Raw genomic sequence first — 24,271 nt, forward strand, 5'->3', positions numbered from 1 at the left:
ACCCAACCCTGAGTATATCTACAGTATGTATGAGAGTGTGATTGTGCCGACTGTGTTGAATGGTGCAGAGACATAGAGCCAGAACGCAGATTTGAGAAGGAAATTAAATCTTTTTGAGATGTAGTGTATGAGGAGTATGTTAGGAGTGACAAGATTGGATGGATTGAGAAATGAAATTGTGAGAGACAGAACTGAAGGAGTAGTGGAACTGAGCAAACGTGTTGATAACATACCTGTCAACCTCCAGGGCTCCATGCCCTTACAAACTGTCGTATTTTCCCTTATAAAATACAAAATAATCTTACACCACGTGATTATTTATGTAGTTTAACATGTTATATTGTACATGTGTTTCGTTATATGAGATTTATATATTGTTAATTAACATTTTGTTGTGAGATCCTGAGTTGCTCGACATGAATGAGGTTTATTATAAAAAAAGTTCAAAAATGAAGTCGCTTGGACGTTCACTGTAGAAGGAAAAAATACATGCAAATATAATTAAGTAGAATAATACATTTTCTTATTCAAATTATTGATTCATTTTCTGCATTCAATTATCGTTGGTAATATACTGATTAAAGGGATAACCACAAACCTGTCTTTTTTCATTTTCTCATTTTATACTTCCTTTTTTTCTTAACTTCTTTATACAACAAGAATGATTTATAATATAATGCATCAAAGCAAGTGAGCCGATTAAGAGCCGGCTCTCTTTAATGACTTGGGCCGAAAAAGCCGGTTCTCTAAAAAGAGACGGACTTCCTTTCACTACATAACTACCACATGGAATCCGAGGCGGCAGACGCATGCGCACAGTAGCATCAAACCGCTCGCTTCGTTTGCAACGAAAGAAAAATGATACAGAGATAGAGGCTACCACAGCGAACTCATTTGACTCGATTGATTTGCCGTTTCGTGATAGTCGGTGTATACCGGATGATAACCATGATTGACAAATTTGCATTTTTCCATACAGATTTTTTATTGTACGTCGTACACGTCTTAAAATGCATAATAAACGTACTTTGTACGGCAAAAACGTACAGGTTGACAGGTATGCAGTATGTATGAGAGTGTTATTGTGTCGACTGTGTTGCATGGTGCAGAGACATGACGCCTGAACGCAGATTTGAGAAGGAAATTAAATGTTTTTGAGATGAAGTGTATGAGGAGTGTGTTAGGAGTGAGAAGATTGGATAGATTGAGAAATGAAATTGTGAGAGACAGAACTGGAGTGGTAGTGGAAATGAGCAAACGTGTGGATAAGAGAGTACTCGGTTGGTTTGGACATCTGGAGAGGATGGATGAGGAGCGAATGTTGAAGAGGATCTACATAGCAGAAGTCAATGGAAGGACCCCAAGAGGAAGGCCGCGATTGACGTGGATGGATGGTGATATGAGTGTACTGCAGGAAAGAGGTCTAAATATAGTGGAAGCTCGAGCTCTTGTTGGTGATAGGAATGAGTGGAAAGGTATTGTAAAAGGATAGTGGGATGTTTTCTAAGGGATGGCCAGGCCACCCATATGATGCGGCAGGGGTAAACCAGTGAAAGCTGCCGGGCCCTGCTGTTGAACAGAAGAGTGGGTTGTGTCACCCTGACCCGAGTGAGATGGCCGCTTTCTTGTGTCCCGTTTCATCTGGAGGGACGAAAGCATGACCAACTTGGGTGCCGAGGTGCTTAACTTGTTTGGGTGTTTGGGCATTTGGGTTGGTCATGGTCCCCCCCAAAAAAATCGTGTTTTTTTTTTTTGCTCCTTTTTCCCTTTTTAAAATTTTTTTTTCTTTGTTTTTGTATGTGTTCTGTCTTGCTGTTGGTCACCCCTCTTGAGGGATATGACCAGGGTAGATAGATAAATAGATCGATGTCTAGAATAGTATTTTCCCATTTGTGTTTTGTATGCAAGTTTTATTCTTCTTGTGTATATTTTTACAAGGAAAGACCAGTATATTGGATCCTTTCATTAGGTTAGGCAGTGTTTTCGTTTGCCCGCGTCCCTGCGTCCTAGAAGCATTATTTTTGCTTGGGACGCATCGTGTCAAATCAACGTGCGTCCCCGGGACGCAACTTTTTGGACACAAAATTGACATTATCATTTTTAACAAAGATTTACCACACTTCAAACTTTTCGTGAGGAAGATCCGCCATTGTTGTTTTGGTCTCGCGGTTCGAGTTTTCGTCTGCACGCCGATCTCCAGTTCGAGTTGTGTAGTGAAAGTCCGTTTCTTTTTAGAGAACCGGCTTTTTCGGCTCAACTCATTAAAGAGAGCCGGCTCTCAAACGGCTCACTTGCTTTGATGCATTATATTACGAATCATTATTGTTGTATGAATAAATTAAGAAAAAAAGGAAGTATAAAAGGAGAAAATGAAAAAAGACAGGTTTGTGGTGATCCCTTTTAATCAGTATATTACCAACAATAGTTTAATGCAGAACATTGATTAATAACTTGAATAAGAAAATGTATTATTCTATTTAATTATATTTGCATGTATTTTTTCCTTCTACAGTGAACGTCCAAGCGACTTCATTTTTGAACTTTTTTTTATAATAAACCTCATTCAAGTCGAGTAACTCAGGATCTCACAACAAAATGTTAATTAACAATATATAAATCTCATATAACAAAACACATGTACAATATAACATGTTAAACTACATAAATAATCACGTGGTGTAAGATTATTTTGTATTTTATAAGGGAAAATACGACAGTTTGTAAGGGCATGGAGCCCTGGAGGTTGACAGGTATGTTATCAACACGTTTGCTCAGTTCCACTACTCCTTCAGTTCTGTCTCTCACAATTTCATTTCTCAATCCATCCAATCTTGTCACTCCTAACATACTCCTCATACACTACATCTCAAAAAGATTTAATTTCCTTCTCAAATTGCGATTTGAAGATTTTTTGTATTTTTTAAGGGAAAATACGACAGTTTGAAAGGGCATGGAGCACACTAAATTTTGGGGACCCATAGATCTCTGTTGGGACCCGTAGATTTTTGAGCATTCGAGTCCCCGGGACCCAACACTTTTCAGAGGTAAAATGAACACTGGTTAGGACAAACAAAATATTTTATTTACATCTTGCATCTTAGAACAAAAAGACAGGCTCGGACATGAAAAGAAAAAAGAAAAAGAAATCTCTTTTTTTGCCCACTGTCTACCATGGAGGAGGAAGTCGCCTAACTCTTGAAGCCCATCTTCAACAAGTAAGTTAAACGTCACTTTACTTATCTTAATAGAACATCTTATTTTATGAAATGTTTATTTTTTAGTACAAAACAATACAGGTTACTTATAGAAGCCAAAACATACTTATATAAACCTTAAAAATACAAAATATAGCACTGAAGCAACTTACGAACAAATTCAACTTACGAACGATCGTCTGGATCTGGTTTGTAAGTAGGCCACGTCTGTATCTGTCTCCTGTAGGAACCCTACTCATGGATCTATGCGTACACTAAAGCAGAAGTGATTATAACAACGGAGCACAAGTCGCATGTAAAACAAAACAGCGAGCAGCATCGCACAAGCAGAGTATAAAAAGGCAAATAAATGTCTGAGCCATAGACAATAACAGATACATAAACACACATAACCCCCTCCAAACTCACCCTCTCTGTGTCACTATGACCCTGACACTTAGTAACCCATATCCATCTAAAGTGGAGCCTCCGGGCAGGTAGACTAACTTTGTTAGGGGCCGGTCACACCGACATTTGCGGCTGAATCACGGCCAGAAATTTCTGCCTGTGAGGCGGATGCAATTGGACGCTTTGAGATCGCCATACAGACGAGATACAGCAGTGCTTAACACGCAGTCGGAAATTCGCGCGCGGGTGGCAGCGCGAAAAAGTTTTGCGCTGCCCAATTCTTCAGAGCGCGGGAAAACAGCCTTTCATGAGCGTATCGAGGCTGAACCACGGCCAGAAATTTCTGGCCGTGAAGCAGACACTGTTGGGCGCTGTTGGACGTTTTGAGACCGCCATATAGACGAGATACAGCAGTGCTTTACTCGCGGTCGGAAATTCACACGCGGTTGGCCGCGCGAAAAAGTTTTGAGCTGCTCAAAAGTTTGTGCACGTGTTAAACCGCGTGCCGCACACGTGGTCAACACGAGGTAATGACGCGGAAATGACGCGGAACGACGTGCTCTGGCGTGGTTACCCATGGGTAGGACGGGAAATTTCAGCGGGTAATCGTGGGTGGAGCATGGTAATAGCATGTTCTGCGCCTGTATCGCGGTGTTATTACGTGAAATTAGTGTGTTACGCGTGTGACGGTCAAACGCCTTTCTCCGCGTATATACAGCGCGATTTGCCGAGCACACGTCAGTTGTGCTCGAGACGTCAAGGGGGTGAACATGGATCACCGTCAGCGTAGTGACCTTGTCTTAATCCATTTTTATTTCTTGACATTTCTTTTCAAGATAATAAAATAAAAATGATGCCATAGCTTGAAATCTTGATCTTCACGGGACTGTGTCTTGAGCGGTTATGATTTCTACAGCCTGGTGTTATCCGAGAAATGCATCCCCTCGCTACTACTACCACTTTTACCTCGTTTTATCTCACTTTTAGGGAATGTAATGGCGAACATATAACCAAAACCACTTCGTCTTGCATTTGTTGGGAATGTAATACAACTTAAACCATTCCGTCTTTGTTTTTGTTGTGAACGTAATCGAACGGTAAATCCTCCCCCCCTCGCGTGAACGCGCATTCTCCTGCGCTTCCAACGAAAGCGATTGTATTCTATATAAAACGCTTATTAAAACAATAAAGCGAGCTAATTATAACAATTGAGAGATCCTGGTCTATATAACGCGTTTATTTAAACAATAAAGTGCGATCGTATTCTACAAAATGCGTTTGTTAACGCGGATGAAAAAGTCAAAAGCGATCGCAGCAGAATGCGCGTTCACGCGAGGGGGTGGGGGTGTTGCGTAGGAGTCGGATTTGGGCACAACACCGGCTCGGGAGCTTTTATACCCGTGGTCCACACGAGAAAATGACGCAGAAATGACGCGATGAGGAAGCGGAACAGTCGCCGGCGTCCGTTTTGCGGGCATACCACCGATGAACAGCGGGTTGGCCAATTTTGCGCATTTTCCATCGCGGGCAACCACGGGCAAAAAAACCCGCAAAATTTTAGCCGTGATTCAGCCGCAAACAGCTGTGTGACCGCCCCCTTAGACCAGTACAATACCTTGATCTTGGTTAAACCATTACACTACTTGGATCCTTTCGTTAGACCAGTGCTCTGCTTAGATCCTTTCGCTGGACCAGAACGCCACTTGGATCCTTTCGTTAGACCAGTGCACTATAGTAAAACTTGGTTAATCGAATTCGGCTGATCCGGATCTTTGTGAAATGCGGATAAGAAGTTTGGACTGGATAATTTCAAACGTATTTCTCATGAAAAATCACTGCATATTCCAAATTTTATAATCCGGATCTTGATGAAATGAAATGATCTGCATTTATATAGCGCTTTTCAAGTCAATGACTTCCCAAAGCGCTTTACAATGTGCTCCACATTTCCCAATAGCCTTGTACGCTAACCTGCCTATTGGGGGTATTAGGGGTTCAGTGTTTTACCCAAGGACACTTCGACATGTAACACGGACGAGACGGGATTCGAACTGGGATCCCTTGATCCCAAGACTCTAGCTCTACCTCCTGAGCTACTGCCGCTATTCTGAATCAAAATCCTAATCATTTCGATCCATTCATTTTGCCATGTCTATTCCGGAGTCGTATTCCAAGTCGACATTCCGTCTTTGACATCTTCTTCCTGGGAGAGGCTGGATGACGCAAATTTCCCGTAAAGTGTATTCCATCTTTTTGTCCATAGACAAACAAATTTCTCCATGCGTTTTTCTTTGTGGGATGTCTTCCGGGTTATCACTGAGTGACTCTATCTCATTGTGCTTCCATTCAAGTTGTGATCTATTCTTGCAAAACGACACTGAAGGAGACTACGCTGAGTCGAGAGGACCGGACATTAGAAGAAAAAAGATTATACAATACTGTAACGATCCCACTGGCATGACGAAGAAAGCTATTGCGTCTAATTTTCACATGAAACCTCAAAAATAGTTAGATATTCTGAAAAAACGCAGTATATATGTTTAATCAATATTCTTTGGTGGGTTTACATAATTCACCCACGGAACACTGTTGTTGAGTAGAGAGTTCCAATGGGACAGGCAGGGTTGGGTAGGGTTACTTTAACTGGATTACTTACAATTACTTTTGGATTACTCCAATACCAAATATACTAATAAAAGACAAAATAAACTAAATATGAATAACCCTACCCAACCCTGGGACAGGTTAGGAAAGTTGCGCTGTCCCTCATTCTGGTTAAAGAGATATGCTATTATCGTTGCGCCCCATCAATAAAGCTCCTGTTTGCCCCGACATTCATTACTCTGCCTCAGACTCCCGTTCTTACACGCTACAATTCTCATTTTATCTGTGTAAATATAAACACATGAATTCATGTTCAAACAAAACCAGATGAGTTATTCATGTATTTTACACGAAACATCGTGGTCAGGTGGTCTGAAAAGACTGGACCTCGGCTGATCCGTATACTCAGATAAACCGGATAATTTTTGCTGTCCATTTAAATCAGGATTACCTGAGTTTTACTGTACTTGGATCCTTTCCTTAGACAAGGGCACTATTTGAACCCTACATTACACAAGTACACTATATGGATCATTTTGTTAGACCAGTACACTACTTTGATCCTTTTGTTAAACTATTACACTACTTAGATCCTTTTGCTAGACCAGTACACCATTTGGATCCTTTCGTCAGACCATTAGACTATTTGGATACAGTCGTTACACCAGTACATCTCATGGATCCTTTCAGGAGACCACTACACCAAGTAGATCATTTTGTTAAACCATTACACCACTTGGATCTTTATGTTAGACCACTGCACTACTTAGATCCTTTCTTTAGACTGGTACACTACTTGATCCTTACTTTAGACAAGTATACTACTTGGATCCTTTTTTTAAACCATTACACCACTTGAAACTTATGTTAGACCAGTACATCTCAAGCAGGGCACTACTTGGATCTTTTCATTAGACCAGTAGACTACTGTATTTGGATCCTATTGTTAGACCAGTACACTTCCTTGATTGTTTTGTCAGTACACTACTTGGATCCTTTTGTTAGACCAGTACACTACTTGATGCTTTAGTTAGACCAGTACAGTACTTGAACCTTACTTTAGACAAGTGCACTACTTGGATCCCTTTGTTAAACCAGGACTCTACTTGGATTCTTTTGTTAAACAAGTACACTACTTGGACCTTACGTTAGACCAGTACATCACTTGGATCCTTTTGTTAGACCAGAGAACTGCTGGGACCCTTCTGTTAAACCAGTGCACTACTTAGGTCCTTTAGTTTGACCAGGGAACTTTTTGGGTTTTTCATTAGACCAGTAGACTACTTGGATCCAATTTTTGGACCAGCACACTACCCAGATCCTTTTGTAAGACTGGTACACTACTTGGACGCTTTCATTAGGCCAGTATACTACTTAATCCTTACTTTAGACAAGTACACTACTTGATCCCCGAGTTAAACTGTTACACCACTTGAATCCTTGTGAATTTCCCTTCGGGGATGAATAAAGTATCTATCTAGCTATCTATCTTACATTAGACCAGTACATTACTTGGATCCTTTTGTTAAACCAGGGCACTACTGGGATCTCTTCGTTAAACCAGTACACTACTTGAAACCTTTTGTTAGACCTGTATACTACTTGGATTCTTTTCCCAACATGCAAATAGAATGACACACAAGGCAGTTGTTGTGATGTGCTGACACTCTTTATTCAATCAAGAAAGGAGAAATTTCCCAGAGTCTGCTAAAGAAACTACTAACAGCTGATTGAGGGCTTCCCTCTGTGGCAGGAAGGGCCTCAGGGCCGCCACCCCTGATGGCGTGGGGACGGCTGGCTGTTGTTATTCTACACACAAACACGCAGACACGCTTCAGAACTCCGGGAACACAGCACCTTTGGCGTCCAGCGAGGCTCCTGGCACCACCTTCAGGGTGGTCGGGGCACCAGCTGGGCGCCAAGGGTGTCGTATGGAAAACAAAGGAAAAAAGAACGCAAAATGATGCTCAGGGAGTGCAGGCCGCTCGCACTGTGAGCAAGTCTCAAAAAACGGCATTTGGATTTCAGGCGAGGCGGCACGAGAGCCAATCGCGTCGCTTCCGTGAGGGTTTACAGAAACGGCGCTCGGGACCTCGCGCTCGCCGCTTGTCTTTTTTTGCTTTTTTTTATAGTCTAGATTTGAGTTAACATCGCCAGGGAGACGCTCTACCTGCCGAGGCCATCTTAGACGTCAACGTAAACGTTGAGGCACGTGGTTTGGAGTTTCGCAGCTTAGCGGGGTATTCGCCCCACGAAGGACTTTCTCCCGCTAAGGTTACTTTGTTTCGTTTCATATTCATGGTCATCAACAACGATGCATACATTCCTTGTAACCGTCCCATCCGGGTTTATATACATTATGTACATGTCACTGCAAAAACGAAATCGCCTTGGAAAACAAGTACAAATACTTGAGGTTGTCACTTTTGGTACAAAAAATAGCTTCCTATTTACAAAAAATGACTCGTCATAAATAAAAAGAAGGGGAAAGGGTAGGGGGGGCCATGTCAAATGTCATTTCCTCGGATGTTTAAACTGAGCGAACGCTGATGCGGACGGTGGCCGTGTCGCACCCCAGTTGGTTAGACAGTTTGAGGGTGTAGGTTCCGGCGTCTTCCTCCCGCACGCCAGCAATGATGAGGGTAGTCAGGTCCTCGCCGGTCTCCACGTGGAAGCGGCCTCCTGATGACACCTGGATCTGCCGCCCGCCACAGGACCATTCCACCTGGGAAGCGTCGCCCGAGAAGGCGCAGGTAACAGTCAAGACCTTGCCGGCCTCTATGCTGATGTCCTCGGGCACTGCTTCAATCCGGGGAGTGGAACCTGAAGCTAATCAAAAACAATTGAGTCAAGAAAAATCAAATATGAACTAGTCCTGACCAGTGTTCCTTCTAAGCTGCGCGCGTGCGCAATTGCGCACTGCTTGCACATTCTCAGCGCACAAGAAAATCTAGCCAGCGCACAAAAATGAGGGCTCAAAATTACTAATTAAGTAGCGACTTAAGTCAAAGTTACAGTGCATGAAGGTAAAAATACACGGGTTCCCCTGACGCTGTTTCCTAAATGCGGTATTTTGAAGTCAATGTCCAACGAAGTTGAAAAATAAAGTCAGTAGAGTTTGTCGAGAACCGGCTTCTTCGGCTCGGCTCACTAAGAGGAACCGGCTCTTTCGGGTCCTAAACGGCTCTTCAGCTTGTTGTTGCTTCTTTAATCCCAACATGACCAAATATTATGTAAAACTATGCACAAAATGACTTAAAAGAAGGGGGGAATAGAACAAAAAAGAAAAAAATACCAAAATGAAAAAATAGTGAAAAGCGAGAAAAAAAGAAACAATGGGAAGAGAAAAAAAGAAGGAAAAATTTAGAAAAAAGCCAGAAAAAAAGACTGTCTCTCTTTTTTGCTTCTTTGTTGCTCTTTATCTCTTTCTCTCTCTGTGTCTTTTAACCTCTTTTGCTATAACTTCCTTCTTTCCTTTTCTCTCTTTTCTCTTTCTCTCTTCATACCCTTCGCGCTGTCTTTTCTCTTTTCTCTCCTTCTCTCTTTCTATTTCTCTTTGGATTTCTTTCTTCCTCTCCCTTTCTTTTCCCCCTCTCTTACAACTTTTTATCTTTTGTTTCTCCCGCTCTCTCCCTCTCTCTCTTTTTCTTTCTTCGTCACGCCCTCTCTCCTTTTCCCTCCCTCTTTCTCTTATTTCTTTATCTCTCTTTATATCTTCCTTTGTTGCTCTTTGTCTCTTTTCTCTTTCTCTCTTCATACCCTTTGCGCTTTCTTTTCTCTTTTCACTCCTTCTCTCTTTCTATTTCTCTTTGGATTTCTTTCTTCCTCTCCCTTTGTTTTCCCCCTCTCTCACTACTTTTTACCTCTTTTGTTTCACATGCTCTCTCCCTCTCTCTCTTTTCCTTTCTTTGTCGCGCCCTCTCTCTTTTCCCTCCCTCTTTCTCTTATTTCTTTATCTCTTTTTCTTTCTCTTTTACTAGTCCGGGCCCCGAGAGAATGTTTGTTCTATGGTGTGGCCCCCGAGTTAAAATGAGTTCGACACCCCTGAATTAGAGCCTTTTACTAGACTAGTAAACTACTTGGATCCTCTATTTAAACCAGTACACTACTTTGATATTTTCGTCAGACTAGTACACTTCTCAGATCTTTTTGTTAAGCCATTGCACTACTTGGATCCTTTTATTAGGCCAGTGCACTACTTGGATCCTTTCGTTAGTCTAGTACACTACTCAGATCCTTTTGTTAAACCAGTACACTACTTAGCTCCTTTTATTAGAAAAGGAGAGGGATGGGAAGTACAATGGTACTTCTACTTTATTTCTCTACATAAGAAAGTTTCAGGTTACCAAATACCTGAATGGGAAAATATTGCCTCTATTTCGGATATTCGCCACTCCCAGAGTTTCCCGGACGTAAGCAAACTGCGTATGGCAGGGGTGGCCAACCTGGTCCTCGAGAGCCACATGTGCTGCATGTTTTGGAGGTTTCTCTGCTCCAACACAGGTGATGCCAATTTTCAGCTTGTTAAAAAGCTTTGTAAGAGCTAGAAAATGATCCAAGTAATAGGAATCACCTACATTGGAGCAGAAAAAAACTCCAAACACATGCAGGACATGCAGCTCTCGAGGACCAGGTTGGCCACCCCTGGGCTATGGCTTCAAATCTGCCTGGCAACCAGTTCGCATGCGTACCCCCAGATTGGTCTTTGTGTCACTGTCACAATTCAGAGTCCACAGATGGTGGCAGAAATCCCGGCAAGATGGCGGGGATGAGGACAAAGCCATCATTCAGTCAGCTAAAATTAAAGACATTTTCGCAAAAGTCCATTAAGTCTCCAAGTTTGAGGAAAGTAATCAACCGTAAAAAGTGTTGAAAAGTCGGGCTATCTCTACCACTGCCTCGCGCATTTTCGATGGATTGTCAACAGCCGGCAAAAAGCAGACGTCGTTGTATACGTTTTTCAATAAACGCGAGGCAAAAAAGTAAATTAATATTTTTATGAGTTCCAATATTCTCTCTTTTTTTTTTTTTACATGATGTACCACTCATGTTGTTTATTGTGTGGTAACCTAATTCTAACTTGTATTTCTTTCATATTTATGATTATTATTATGAAAAAGAGTATCATACTGTACATTTGCGGAGCTTGGAACGGATTAGCGCATCTATTTACAACATGTGTCTCTACTTACCAAGTTTTCAGGTTACGAAGCTACCCCCAGAAAGGATACATTTGTAAGCAGAGGTACCACTGTACTTGCCCAAGAGACAACACAGGAAGTGTTGCCTCGACAACCCTGGCGGTTAAGGGATCTAGGAACTGTGAACGCTATTTAGATTATTTTGTTAGACTAGTACACTACTTGGATCCTTTCATTAGACCAAGGCACTATTGGATGCTTTCGTTATACCTGTACTAGAGGTAAGATTTTGGGCCCGGGACCGAGTTCGGGCCGGGTTCGGGCATAAAATGTCAATAATTTATCTTTGTGGAGGAGCTGCACGGTATGCACTTACTTTTACTCAAATAATTTTTTGGATGACTGCATTTTACTTCTACTTAAGTAATATTATTCTGAAGTAACAGTACTTTTACTTGAGTAATCCACTCCTGCGCTGCACCCCGGCGCCCAGTGTGCTTCTGCCCGAAGTGCACAGTTAATTTGAGCGACCGGGCCCAGAGTAAATCCGAAGCTTCGTGTTTATTTTGGGCCCGGTTCCTCAAATCAAATTAATCGGTCGGGCTCAGGCAGGTTTGGGCTTTTATACCTGCGGGATAGGTCGAGTTGGTCTGGATTTTTTTAAGGCCCGAGCTTACCTCTAACCAGTACTTTACTTGGATATTATCATCAGCCATTGTGCCATCCTTGTTTTGTTCAACCCTACCAAAGTTTTCTAAGTATTTTGGGCTGTGCGGTGAAGGAGCGCCAATCTTACCGATGGCCCTGAAGGAGGATCCGGTCATTTGCGAGCTCGTTCCTGTCACGCTGCTTGAGCTTATGGCAAAGGACTCAGAAGCCACTGATGAGACGCTGGACATGGACATGGTCTCAAACTTCATTTCGGCAGCCAGGTTGCCGAAGGAGCTGGACTCCATCGCAGAGGACATCATCGCTCTCTGGGCGGAAGAGGAGGACGAGAAGGAAGAAGACGACTCTTGCATTCTGCGGGTTTCTCTCTTTGTTGCCATGGAAGAACTGGACGAGGACGACTCCTTGAAACTCACCCTGGTGGAGCCTGTTCATAAGAACATGTGTGACACTTAATAGTTAAGCCAACCCCACAGGACACACTTCCGACTTGTTGCTTACCTCTGAATGCAAGTTGATTTTCACGGTAAGCGCTGATCTTCATGAGAATGGACTGGTAGACCTTCCCACTCAAGGAGAAGCAGGACTTTGAGACACCTCCTTCTGATGTCAGCTCACATGTGTACTCTCCCTGGTCGCTGTCAGTGAGGTCGTGGATCAAAAGACTACAGGAACCTTCAGAGTACTGCATGGTGTAGCGGCTGCTCTTGGAAAGCCGTCTGCCGTCGCAATACCAGGATATGTCCTTGAAGCTGCTCTCGCAAACGCAAGACATTTTCACAGAGTCTTCATAGGCTTCAACTGCCAGTTGACTCAAAAACTTTGCCGGCTTCATGTTTGGGGATTCAACCGTTGCCGGGGACAGGACCCGCTCGGGGGACATGACGGGAGGTGGAGACCTCATTCTGGTTGGGGATTTTGCTCCCTCTGGCTCATGCGATTTCACAGCCGGTGGTGACTTGATACTTGATGGTTCTGGAGACTTGATAACTCTTGATGATTTGACTTCCACAGGATTAGGTGATTTGATGCCAGATGGTTCTGGAGACTTGATTCCTCTTGGTGTTTGGACTTTTCCAGGTTCAGGTGATTTGATGGCAGGTGGTTCTGGAGACTTGATTTCCCTTTGTGTTTGGACTTCTCCAGGTTCAGGTGATTTGATGGCAGGTGGTTCTGGAGACTTGATTTCCCTTGGTGTTTTGACTCCTACAGGTTCAGGAGACTTGATGCCAGATGGTTCTGGAGACTTGATTTCCCTTGGTGTTTTGACTCCTACAGGTTCAGGAGACTTGATGCCAGATGGTTCTGGAGACTTGATTTCCCTTGGTGTTTTGACTCCTACAGGTACAGGAGACTTGATGCCAGATGGTTCTGGAGACTTGATTACCCTTGGTTTTTTGATTCCTAAAGGTTCAGGGGACTTGATGCCCGATGGTTCTGGAGACTTGTTACCCTTTGGTGTTTTGATGCCTGCTGGTTCAGGGGACTTAATGCCAGATGGTTCTGGAGACTTGACTCCCCTTGGTGTTTTGATGCTTGCAGGTGCAGGGGACTGGAGGCCTTCAGGTGTTTTAGTATCTGCTGGTTCTGGGGATTTGACACCCCGACTTGGTTTTGCTTCAGCTTCAGGAGATTTTATTGGAGGTGGTGACTTAGGTGATGGTTCAGGAGATTTTACACCCTTGGGAGACTTAATTTCCTTCGGCTGAGGAGATTTGATACTAGATGCCATCCCATCAAAAGTTGGTGACTTGACACCTGGCATTGGTGACTTGACACCTGGTATTGGTGACTTCACACCTGACTTCACTGAGGAATCAGGTGACATGACTCTGGCTTCTGGTGACTTCATACTAGATTCCTGGGACTTGACACGAGGTGCTGATGAATTCACATCAGGTTCAGGGGGTTTGGTGGAAGACTTGGTGCTAGGTTCTGGTGACCTCACACTGAGAACAGGGGAAGTCCCAGATTTAGGTGGCGATGTGACCGAAGGTTTTACTGGCTTTACAGCAGGTTCTAGGGACTTGATGCCTTTGACCTCTTTGGGAACATGCCTGCGGAGCGTCAAGGTAAAATGAGCCTCCTCTCTGCCAGCCGAGTTCTCCACAATAACTGTGTAACTTCCTTCGTCAGACGAGACAACTGAAGAGATCTCTAGAATGGACTTGTACTGTGTGGTGATGACATTAATGCGTTGGGACGAGGTAATGATTTTCCCCTCATGTATCCAGGTCACAGAAGGTGCAGGTGTGCCATCGATATCACTTGAGAACCGGACTGTTTCACCCTCGGTAATGGTCACCGACTGGGGCTTGGTGAGAAATTTTGCAGCAACAGTGAGATAGACTTTTGGTTCAGAAAGCTGCTCTGTAGCAACAGCTTGCTTGGAAATTGTCTCAGCTGAAGCATGTTTTTTGGAGACAGCAAACTTCTCAGAAGAGAAGGAAGAGGAAGAGGACAAGTAGTCCGCAGAGGCAAAAGCGTAGCGTTCGGTGGACGAGAACCTCTTAGAAGAGCCCTCATGCTTTTCCCGACTGACATCTTCTCGTTTCTCAGATACCTTCATCTTTCTTTCATCCACTTCAAAGTGGCTTTGAGATTCATAGCCAGTTTTAAAGCGGGATGAGTGGTAGTGATCCATTCGAGTCATTTCTGGAACAATCGATTTCGGAACTTCCTCATCCTTGCGCCTTGAAGAAAAAGTGGTGTAGGCACCGCCTGCGACATCAAGGGTGGCGTAGTCTGAGGCTTCTCCCCTGGCATTGGTGCAGTAGCAGCGATACGTGCCACTGTCCTCCTCATGGCAGTCTAGGATGGTGATGGTTAAAACACCTTTCATGTTGCTGAAGATGTACTTGCTGTCGGTTTCGCAGATTTCATTTCCATTGTGGAACCACTTGACCTCAGCCTCTGGCTTGGCTTGGATGTTTAGAGTGAACTTGGTGTCCTGGCCTATCGGGACACGATGTGAGCGCATCCTGACGGTGACGCGGGGCCCGTGATCGAGGCTGAACGGGGACTGACTAAGAACGTGATATGTCCTTTCAGACTTCAGGGCAGTCTTTCTGGCCTCATAGCGGGACATGATGTCCAAGCGGGCCGAGCGTTCAAATCGGGAGGAGGAACGAGAGGACCGTTCAACAGACCTTATGGGACTCGGTGACCGAGGGCGAGTTCTCTCTGGCGTAGGGGATCGTCTCTCTTCAATCTCAGAGTCTACCTCTGCTGCCATTTTTATGCGAGCTGGTTGGATCAACTCGGTGACTGGACGCATCAGCTCGATGTATGTTGGGGACAGTGACCGCCTCCTTCTTATAAGCTGAGAAATATTGCGCTTTTTCTTTGTCTCTGTAGCCTTGACGGCTTCCTGGCGGATCTCTTGAGATCTCTCGACACGCCGCTCAACACCTCGCTCCATGCGAACCGGGCTAGCTGCAGGGGAGGCAGAGAAGCCTAGTTCTAGTTCATCCTCAAGCAACATCTGCTCGGTTCTTCTGGAGGACAGATAGTCTTCAGAGGTCATCATCTGCTCCTCATCAATTAAATCTCCCAAAGATCGTCTCCTGGATCTAAAGGAGAGCTCTGACTCAGGAGATGGTGAGCGACGGGCAGGTCTGACAATTTCCAAATCGTCCAAACTCATTTTGGGGATTCGCCATCTTGGCCTGTATTGGTCAGTGATCCTGGGAAGTGGCATAACGTAGAACTGCTCCCATCTGGACAGGCGAATTCGCTTTTGTCTCTTTTGGACAAATCTTTCCGTTTTCTCTGAGACCAGATACTGGTCTTTTAATTTGCGGTACCACTTCATGTCTGAGAGCGCCACAAACTTCTTAATGACCTTGTCCTCATCCAGAGCTCGACGGTCGTGAACTACAGGTTCTGGGATCTCATACGGCATAAAAATCCTTCTCTCTTCTTCTAGTTTCTTCGTCTCTGATTTTACCACCGAGATATCAAACTCACCCTCAACATTCTTGGTGCTAACAGCAGGTTTGTACATTTCTGCGGCAAATTTCAGAGCTTCTTGGGCTCTGGGATTCAGAGGAACAATCTCCTCATTGGCAGCAATATTCTGAGCCATTTTGTTGGTCTTTTCAATTATTTTCTGGATGTGTCTGACCTTCTCCTCCTCACTCCTGTATTCTCTTCTAGTGTAGGTCAGGCGGTCCACATTCAGACTTGCTTGGCAACTCACAGAGCCAGCACAATTTGTCGCAGTCACTTTATAGATTCCAGAGTCCTCAAGAAGGGTCTCCCTGATGCACAGGACATGGCGGTCAACATCTTCTTGAAAGATGGTGAGCTTTGGTCCAAGCTGGAGAGAATGGCCATCCTTCTCCCATTTGAGCGCAGGAGTTGGGATACCAGACACTCTGATCTCGAAGCGAACACTCTCTCCTTCTGTGCAATCCACATTGGCCAGGAGACGCTTGAATGTGGGCCTTATGGCGTCCTCCACTACTGGGTGCGGTGTCACAGTGAGACGGGCCTTGCAGCTGTCCTCTCCATACTTGTTGGAGGCCATGACTGTGTATTCAGCGTCATCGCTCTTGTCAATGTTGTGTATTATCAGCTGGTAGAGACCCTTGTCACTCAGGAAAGTGTACTTGTTGTCATCAGCCCCGGGTTGAAGTCTTTCTCCGTTCTTCAACCATGTGACATGAGGATCAGGGTGCACGGTGATGGTGACACCAAAGCGTACATCTTCTCCAATGTATACGGTGCGATTGTAGAGAGGTAGCGTAAACTCTGGGGGCCTGTACAGGATTTTAGTTTTGTCAACTCTCCTTCTCAGCTTTTTGATAGAACGACAGACATAGTGCTCTCTGATGCTTCTCACGGTCTCGACAAAGAGTTCACCATACGCACTGTCTTCTCCGGAATCACTCAAAACCTTGCACCTATAGATCCCATCGTCACTCTCTTCGATGTCCTTCACATAGATGCTGGCAAAACCATTGTGGTAGGAGATTTCGTACTTGGAACTGGAGTGCAACTGCCGATTACCAAAGTACCAGGTCACATGCGTGCTTTGGTCAAAGCTGCCAATGCTGCAAGTGAACCGAACATGGCCACCTGGCTCAGCAGAAGCGTGCATGACTGGGCCGGCACGTAGACCATGGTACTCTGTACCTATCTTCACTTTTCCAACAGCCAATGATCTCAGGTTCTTAAAGGCTCCACCGAAGGCAATACGAGCTGCCGAAACTATTGTGTCAGTCCTCTTCACCACAGAGTGGTAGTACCTTCTGTGTCTTAGTGTTCGAATTACCTTGCTGCTGACGTGCTCGAGCTTCTTCTTCAGCCAAGGGTGCTCTAAGGCCTCGTGCGCTGTCATACGGAGCTTTCTGTCCTTGATAAGGAGTCTGTCCACAAAGTCCATCGCCTCCAAACTAATGTCCCTGAATGCTTCTCCATCAAAGACATACTCACAGCTGGAAATCTTCTCAATCATTTGTGTCATAGATTCAGCAGCGAATGGATTGAGACCACTCAGCAGCACGTAGGCCAGCACACCAACAGACCACATATCTGTGGCAGTGGTGACCAAGTCGTGGCGGTGGACCTCAGGCGCGCAATACTCTGGAGCCGAGAAGAGCATTCGGATATTTTCACCAGGTACCAGCAAGCGGGCCTGACCCAGGTCGATAATCTTGACAAAACTGCTTTTCCTTGTGGTGTAGATGATGTTGTCTGGCCGAATATCAAAGTGGCCATAGTTTTTGCTGTGCAAAAACCTAAGGGCAGAACAGACCTGTCTAAGGTAGAGGACAATCTCCCTCTCAGTTAGGTCAAAGTTGCTAGTTCCAAGGCGCTCAAAAATGTCAACCCCAGAAATGAACTCAAAAATGAGGACAATCTCCTCCATACTTTCAAAGTATTCATGGAGGTAGATAATGTTTTTGTGCCTTGCTACATTCAAGGCCTCAATTTCCCGAAGAACCAACTCACGATCTGTTCCTTTGACTTTGATGAACTTGGCCATAAAGGTCTTCTTGGTGGCGATTTCCACACAACGGTGGACGACTCCAAATTGACATCGAGACAATTCCTCGGAAATCATGTACTTGGAGTGCAGCTCCTTGAGCTTGAAGGACACAGCTTCTTCTTTGGTGATCTCTCTGGTCTCATCCACTTCCTCATCATAATTCCGTACCACAGATTTGTCTTCCTTTGTGGTTATAGGCTCCGTGGGTGCAGAGGGAGGACTCAGGCCAAACTGGTTCTCCGCAATCACATGGAACTGATATTTAGCCTGGCCAAAGATATTCAGGACGGTAATGCTACAGTCCTCGGTCTGTCCAGCACGAATCCATCTGTCCGAAGTAGAAGGACATTTTTCCACAATATAGCTGATGATTTCACTTCCGCCATCACTGGCAGGTGGCTCCCAGGTCAGAGTGATGGAGTCCCGAGAGATGTTACTCACCACCAGTCCTTTAGGAGCTTCAGGAATATCAGCTATGCTCACCTCGATAGTCTGTTTGTCAGTTCCGAACCTGTTTTTGGCAGTGATACTATAGTAACCTGTGTCTTTCTGCTGAACTCCTTTCTGGAAGACCAGTGAAGTAAAGGAGCGTGTGGTGATGATCTGGTAATGAGCAGAGTTGGAGAGGATCTCCTGACCCTTCTGCCAGGTGATTGCTGGTTCAGGCTTTCCGGAGATGGGGATCTTAATGGTGATGTGTTCAGCCCGAACTGCGTGGACTGCTCCCATTCCTTGGAGCTCTTTTGGCAGGTGAATCTTGGCAGGAACTAGAATCACAAATCCAGCAAAGAATTGTTCATTCTCATAACAATCGGAAATTAACCCTACAAGTTATCAGAAACTTCAATGGGTTTACCTTCCACTTCCAGATTTGCTGTGGTGGAAACGGAACCTCCGGAGTTGGTCGCTCGGACTTGATAGACCGTGGCGTCGTTTTCATCAGCACCAGAGATGACCAGCTGGTAGTAGCCTCCTTTAAATTCTTGGGCTTTAATTTTGGTTCCGTCTGCCAGAATCTCCTTTCCACTTCGATACCATTTTACGACAGGCTTTGGATGTCCAACCACCTGCAGAAAGGTTACATGAAAGAACACATGATGAGAACTAGGACGTACAAGATTTAGTCAGAATGTACGCTTATAAAGATCTGAACCTTGGTCACAAAGGTGGCATTGGCGTGGTATTTGACCACCATGTCTCGGATCTCCTCCCTGAATCCAGGAGCGCGCAGGGATTGGTCAGACTTCGGCACGATGGGCTCTGAGATCTCGCTCCAGTCACTCTCTCCGCCCATGTTCTCGCACTTAACACGGAACTCGTACTCAAAGCCTTCGATCAGTCCTGTGACCTCGAAACTGGTCTCCACAATCGTCTTAGTGGTAACTGACATCCACTTGTTCTGCTTCTTCTCACGTTTCTCCAGATAGTAACCCGTCACTTTAGCGCCACCGTCGCTACCTGGAGGTTTCCAGGAGACCACACAGGAATCCTTGGAGGAGCTGACAATGAAGGGTTGCTGCGGCATGCCAGGTTTTTCTGAGAAACAAAGCATTATAATTTTCAGCTGCACATTTCCAGAATAAGTGTCAAGAAATAAAATAGGAATACAGAGACCCCTCGCTACTCCGCGCTTTAGTTATTGCTGGTTCACTCCTTCGCAGATTTTCAATTAACTTGTCTTTGTCATTCATATCAACATATTCTTTATTGTGATCAGAGGGAATACAGACTGCACAGGGCACATTGTATGTGCGTGTAGTGGATGGGCGTGACTGTTTGAGTACGTGACTTTGATAGGCTCGTGTATGCTGTCAGTCAAGCAGCCAGGGTAGGCATCCGCAGACTACGTTTCGGAATCAAAACAAGCCAGGAAGGGTCGCTAGCTTTTAGCGGCTCGTTAAATTGAAAATAAATTCATATGTCAAATCAGACTCTAGGGCAAGTCAGAAGAACCTAAAGAAATGCTTAACACCAGCAGGTGCTTAGTGGGATTATTATTAGGTCCCAGAAGCGACACAGGCGGCGTTTGGGAGAAGGCAAGAGCGGAGCTGCTTGTCAGGCCTACTGCTAACTGCTATGGTAACTACTCTTCAAAGGTTGCACTGCGGACCCTGGTCCGAGCTGATAGAAAGGCAACAGTGACACAAATTATCACCTGTTACAACCAAGGTAGGCAGAAGAGCAACTCTGAGCGCACACTACGTCCAACTAAGAGGCAGATGCTGCTACAGCAGCAGAAGACCATGTTAGGTGCCACTCCTTTCATCTAAGAACAGGAAACTGAGGCTACAATTTGCACAAGCTCATCAAATTGGAAAATAGAAGATTTGGAAATGTTGCCTGGTCTGTTGAGTCTCAATTCCTGTTGCGACATTCGGATCGTAGGTCAGAATTTGGCGTCAACCACGTGAACGAATAGATCCATTCTGCCTGGTGGTGTTGGTGTAACGGTGTGGGGAATATTTTCTTGGCACTTTTTGGGCCACTGGGTAGCAATTGAGCATAGTGCAACGCCACAACCAACATGAGTATTGTTTGTGATCATGTCCATCCCTTTATGACCACAATGTACTCAACTTCTGATGGCTACATTCAGAAGAATAATGCGCCATGTCGTAAAGCTGAAATCATCTCAGACTGGTTTCTTGAACACGACAATTAGTTCACTACTCAAATGGCCTCCACAGTCACCAGATCTCAATCGAATAGAGCATCTTTGGGACGTGGTGAAACGGGAGATTCGCATCATGGACGTGCAGCCGACAAATCTGCGCCAACTGTGTGATGCCATTTTGTCAATATGGACCGAACTCTGAGGAATGCTTCCAGCACCTTGCTACTAAGTATTGAGGCTGTTCTAAAGGCAAAAGGGAGTCCAATCCGTTACTAGCTTGGTGTACCTAATAAAGTGGCCAGTGATTGTATAGTGACAATAAAACAATTTATTCAACTATTATGTGTTATTATTTGTGAGTCTACAATTGTTTTTTTGTCACAGTCGAATACTGTCAGTTGGTAATGACCTCATTTCGAGGTAAGTTTAACCCTTCGACATGGTTCTAGTTGCCATTAACCGTGAAAAACAAGGGATCTTTGTATACATCTTATACAAAGGCAAGATATGTTTTTTTTCACAGTATTCTCCTCTTGTTAATGGTGGTGATGGCCTTAGTGGTTGAACCCTGAGGCTGTTAAGCTTTGTTTTGAGGGATCTGTAGTAAGAAAAATGGCGGCGCCCTCTATGGCGGCGGCTGGATCTGCTCCCGACAGTTTCTCACATTCTAGTCAAAAACCCCAATCTTCGACTCAGTTTATGAGGGCGAACAAAGACAACTCTAACTGTAGATTAATATACGATCGCAGTTTTTTGCTGGATATGCGAACATCCAGAAATCCAGCGCAAATTTCGACGATCACTCTGGAGTGTTTACTTAGCCTCGGAGTGCTACGTCAACAGAACACAGCGGCCTACAAAGCAGCGAGTAAAAGTGGCAAGCGGAAGCGCTGTGACCGGGGAAGGAAACGAGGTTGTCGGGCCGGGCTAACGGCTCGGATGAAGGCTAAACCCTTCAAAACGCCTCTACCATCCATTTTCCTATCCAACGTCCGCTCCCTGGACAACAAACTGGACCATTTACAATTGGAATTCTCATCGAACCGCGAGTTGACGAACTGTTGTGCTTTAATTCTGACGGAGACATGGCTAAACTCATCTATCCCGAATGACGCTGTTAGCATTGTGGGGCTAACTGCTTTCCGCGCCGATAGAAGCGGCGAGCTCACCGGCAAAAGAAAAGGTGGCGGTCTATGCATTTATACAAACAACAACTGGTGTAGAAATGCGAAGATAATCTCGAATCACTGCTCACGAGACATTGAACTTTTGACGGTGATCTGCAGACCCTTCTACCTACCGAGGGAGTTTAGCGCGACCATCATTACTGCCGTGTACGTGCCCCCCAGCGCTAATACGAAGGAGGCAATGGACGTTCTCTACCGAACTGTGAGTGAACTGCAGCATGCTTACACCGAGTGCATTTTTATTGCGGCGGGGGACTTTAACCAGGCCAATATGAAAACAGTTCTCCCGCATTTCCATCAGCATGTAAATTTTGCTACAAGAGGTAGGAACACATTAGACCTGGCCTACACAAACATCAAAGGTGCATATAAAGCGGCCCCCCGCCCCCACCTTGGCTCATCAGATCACCTTTCTGTTATGCTAATTCCAGCATACAAGCCCCTGCTGACCAGAGAAAAACCTACAGAGAAGCAGGTGAGGGTGTGGTCTGAGGGGGCAATGGAGGCACTACAGGACTGCTTTGATTGCACTGATTGGGACATGTTTAAATCGGCTGCCACTTACAACAACAAAATAAATATAGACGAGTACGCCATTTCTGTGTCAGCCTATATCAGTAAATGTGCAGAAGACGTCAGCAATACCAAAACTATATGCACCCGTGCCAATCAGAAGCCCTGGATGACTGCTGAGATACGCAAACAACTAAAAGTACGGAACCTTGTCTTTAAATCTGGTGACATGGAGGCGCTGAGATCAGCGAGGGCTAACCTGAACCGTGCTATCAGACTAGCAAAGCGAACGTACAGTCAAAAAATCCAGGAACGTTTCCTCAACAAAACCAACACCAGGGATATGTGGAAAGGCATTCAGGCCATTACCAAATACAAGCCAACCACCGCCCCAGTGCAGGACACTAGCATGGACTTTCTGAATGACCTCAACAAATTCTTTGGAAGGTTCGAGGCACAAAACGGCACCACTGCAGCGAAAGCGGTTCCAAATCAGGACGAAAGAGCACTCCACCTGGACTCATCTGACGTGAGGAAGACCCTGAGAAGGGTCAACACAAGGAAGGCTCCAGGCCCGGACAACATTCCGGGGCGGGTACTTAGGGAGTGCGCCGATCAGCTGGCTTGTGTACTAACAGACATTTTCAACACCTCGCTAGACCAAGCCAAAGTACCATCATGCTTCAAATTTGCCAACATCATCCCAGTGCCAAAGAAACCCCAGATCTTATCATTCAACGATTACCGGCCCGTTGCACTGACTCCTATCATAATGAAGTGCTTTGAGAGACTGGTTAAAGAGCACATCACCTCCAGTCTCCCCTCCTCATTCGACCCCTTTCAGTTTGCCTACAGGACAAACCGCTCCACCAGGGATGCCATCTCCTCTGCGCTTCACCTGAGCCTGACACATCTAGAGGAGAAGAACACCCATGTGCGGATGCTGTTCCTGGACTTCAGTTCAGCATTCAACACCATCATCCCACAACATCTGGTAGACAAAATGAGACTCCTGGGTTTCAACACACCCCTGCGGAACTGGCTGCCGGACTTCCTCTGTGACAGACCCCAATCAGTGCGGATAGGTCAGAACAGTTCAGATGTCATCTACCTCAGCACGGGCTCCCCCCAAGGCTGCGTCCTAAGCCCCTTGCTGTTCACCTTGATGACACACGACTGCGTCCCTAGGTCCGCCACAAACCACATCGTGAAGTATGCTGACAACACAACAGTGGTGGGCCTCATCAGGGATGACAACGACCTAGCCTACAGAGAGGAGGTGGAGCAGTTGGTGGGCTGGTGCAGGGACAACAGCCTGGTCCTGAATGTTGACAAAACTAAAGAGATCATTGTCGACTTTAGGAAAAACCAGCCCAACCATGCCCCACTTTGCATCAACAACAAGGCTGTGGAGGTTGTCAGCAGTATCAAGTTCCTAGGGGTGCACATTACTAACAAACTCACCTGGTCCGTGAACACTGCATCACTGGTTAAGAGGGCACAGCAGCGCCTGTACTTCCTGCGGAGGATGAGGAGAGCCCACCTGCCCCCACCCTCCCTCATCACATTCTACAGGGGCACCATAGAGAGTATCCTGACCAGCTGTATCTCTGTGTGGTGTGGAGGCTGCAGCGCTACCGACTGGGGTAGTGTGAGGAGGGTAACGAGGACAGCAGAGAAAATAATCGGGACTACACTTCCCTCCATTCAGGACATTGGCCAGAAGCGCTGCCTATCCCATGCTAAGAACATTACCGGGGACCCCTCTCACCCCCATCATGGACTGTTCACTCTGCTAGCCTCTGGGAAGAGGTTCTGCAGTGTGCGGTGCAGGACCACCAGGCTCCGCAATAGTCTAGTCCCCCTGGCCATTAGACTGTTAAATGGTCAATCTAACATATAGTTAACTTAAATCTAAACGGCTGCTAATCTGACTTTTTGCACTA

At 45.3% G+C, this 24,271-nt stretch overlaps 1 protein-coding gene across 1 annotated transcript in view; it reads right to left on the reverse strand.

Annotated features, from left to right (window-relative positions):
• Positions 1 to 7,869: 7,869 nt before the first annotated feature.
• ttn.2 (titin, tandem duplicate 2) overlaps positions 7,870 to 24,271 on the reverse strand; it is a 182,272-nt gene continuing 165,870 nt past the window's right edge. The window contains exons 251-256 of the mRNA XM_088353510.1: positions 19,165 to 19,547; positions 18,868 to 19,078; positions 13,221 to 18,778; positions 12,500 to 12,998; positions 12,144 to 12,443; positions 7,870 to 9,029 (exon numbers count right to left, since the gene is read on the reverse strand). Coding sequence (XP_088209636.1) covers positions 8,737 to 9,029; positions 12,144 to 12,443; positions 12,500 to 12,998; positions 13,221 to 18,778; positions 18,868 to 19,078; positions 19,165 to 19,547 — 7,244 coding nt within the window. The 3' untranslated portion in view covers positions 7,870 to 8,736. The remainder of the gene's footprint in view (positions 9,030 to 12,143; positions 12,444 to 12,499; positions 12,999 to 13,220; positions 18,779 to 18,867; positions 19,079 to 19,164; positions 19,548 to 24,271) is intronic.

Source organism: Urocampus carinirostris, chromosome 14, assembly GCF_059441175.1.
Source record: "Urocampus carinirostris isolate Australia breed hairy pipefish chromosome 14, RoL_Ucar_1.0, whole genome shotgun sequence".
NCBI lineage: Eukaryota > Metazoa > Chordata > Actinopteri > Syngnathiformes > Syngnathidae > Urocampus > Urocampus carinirostris.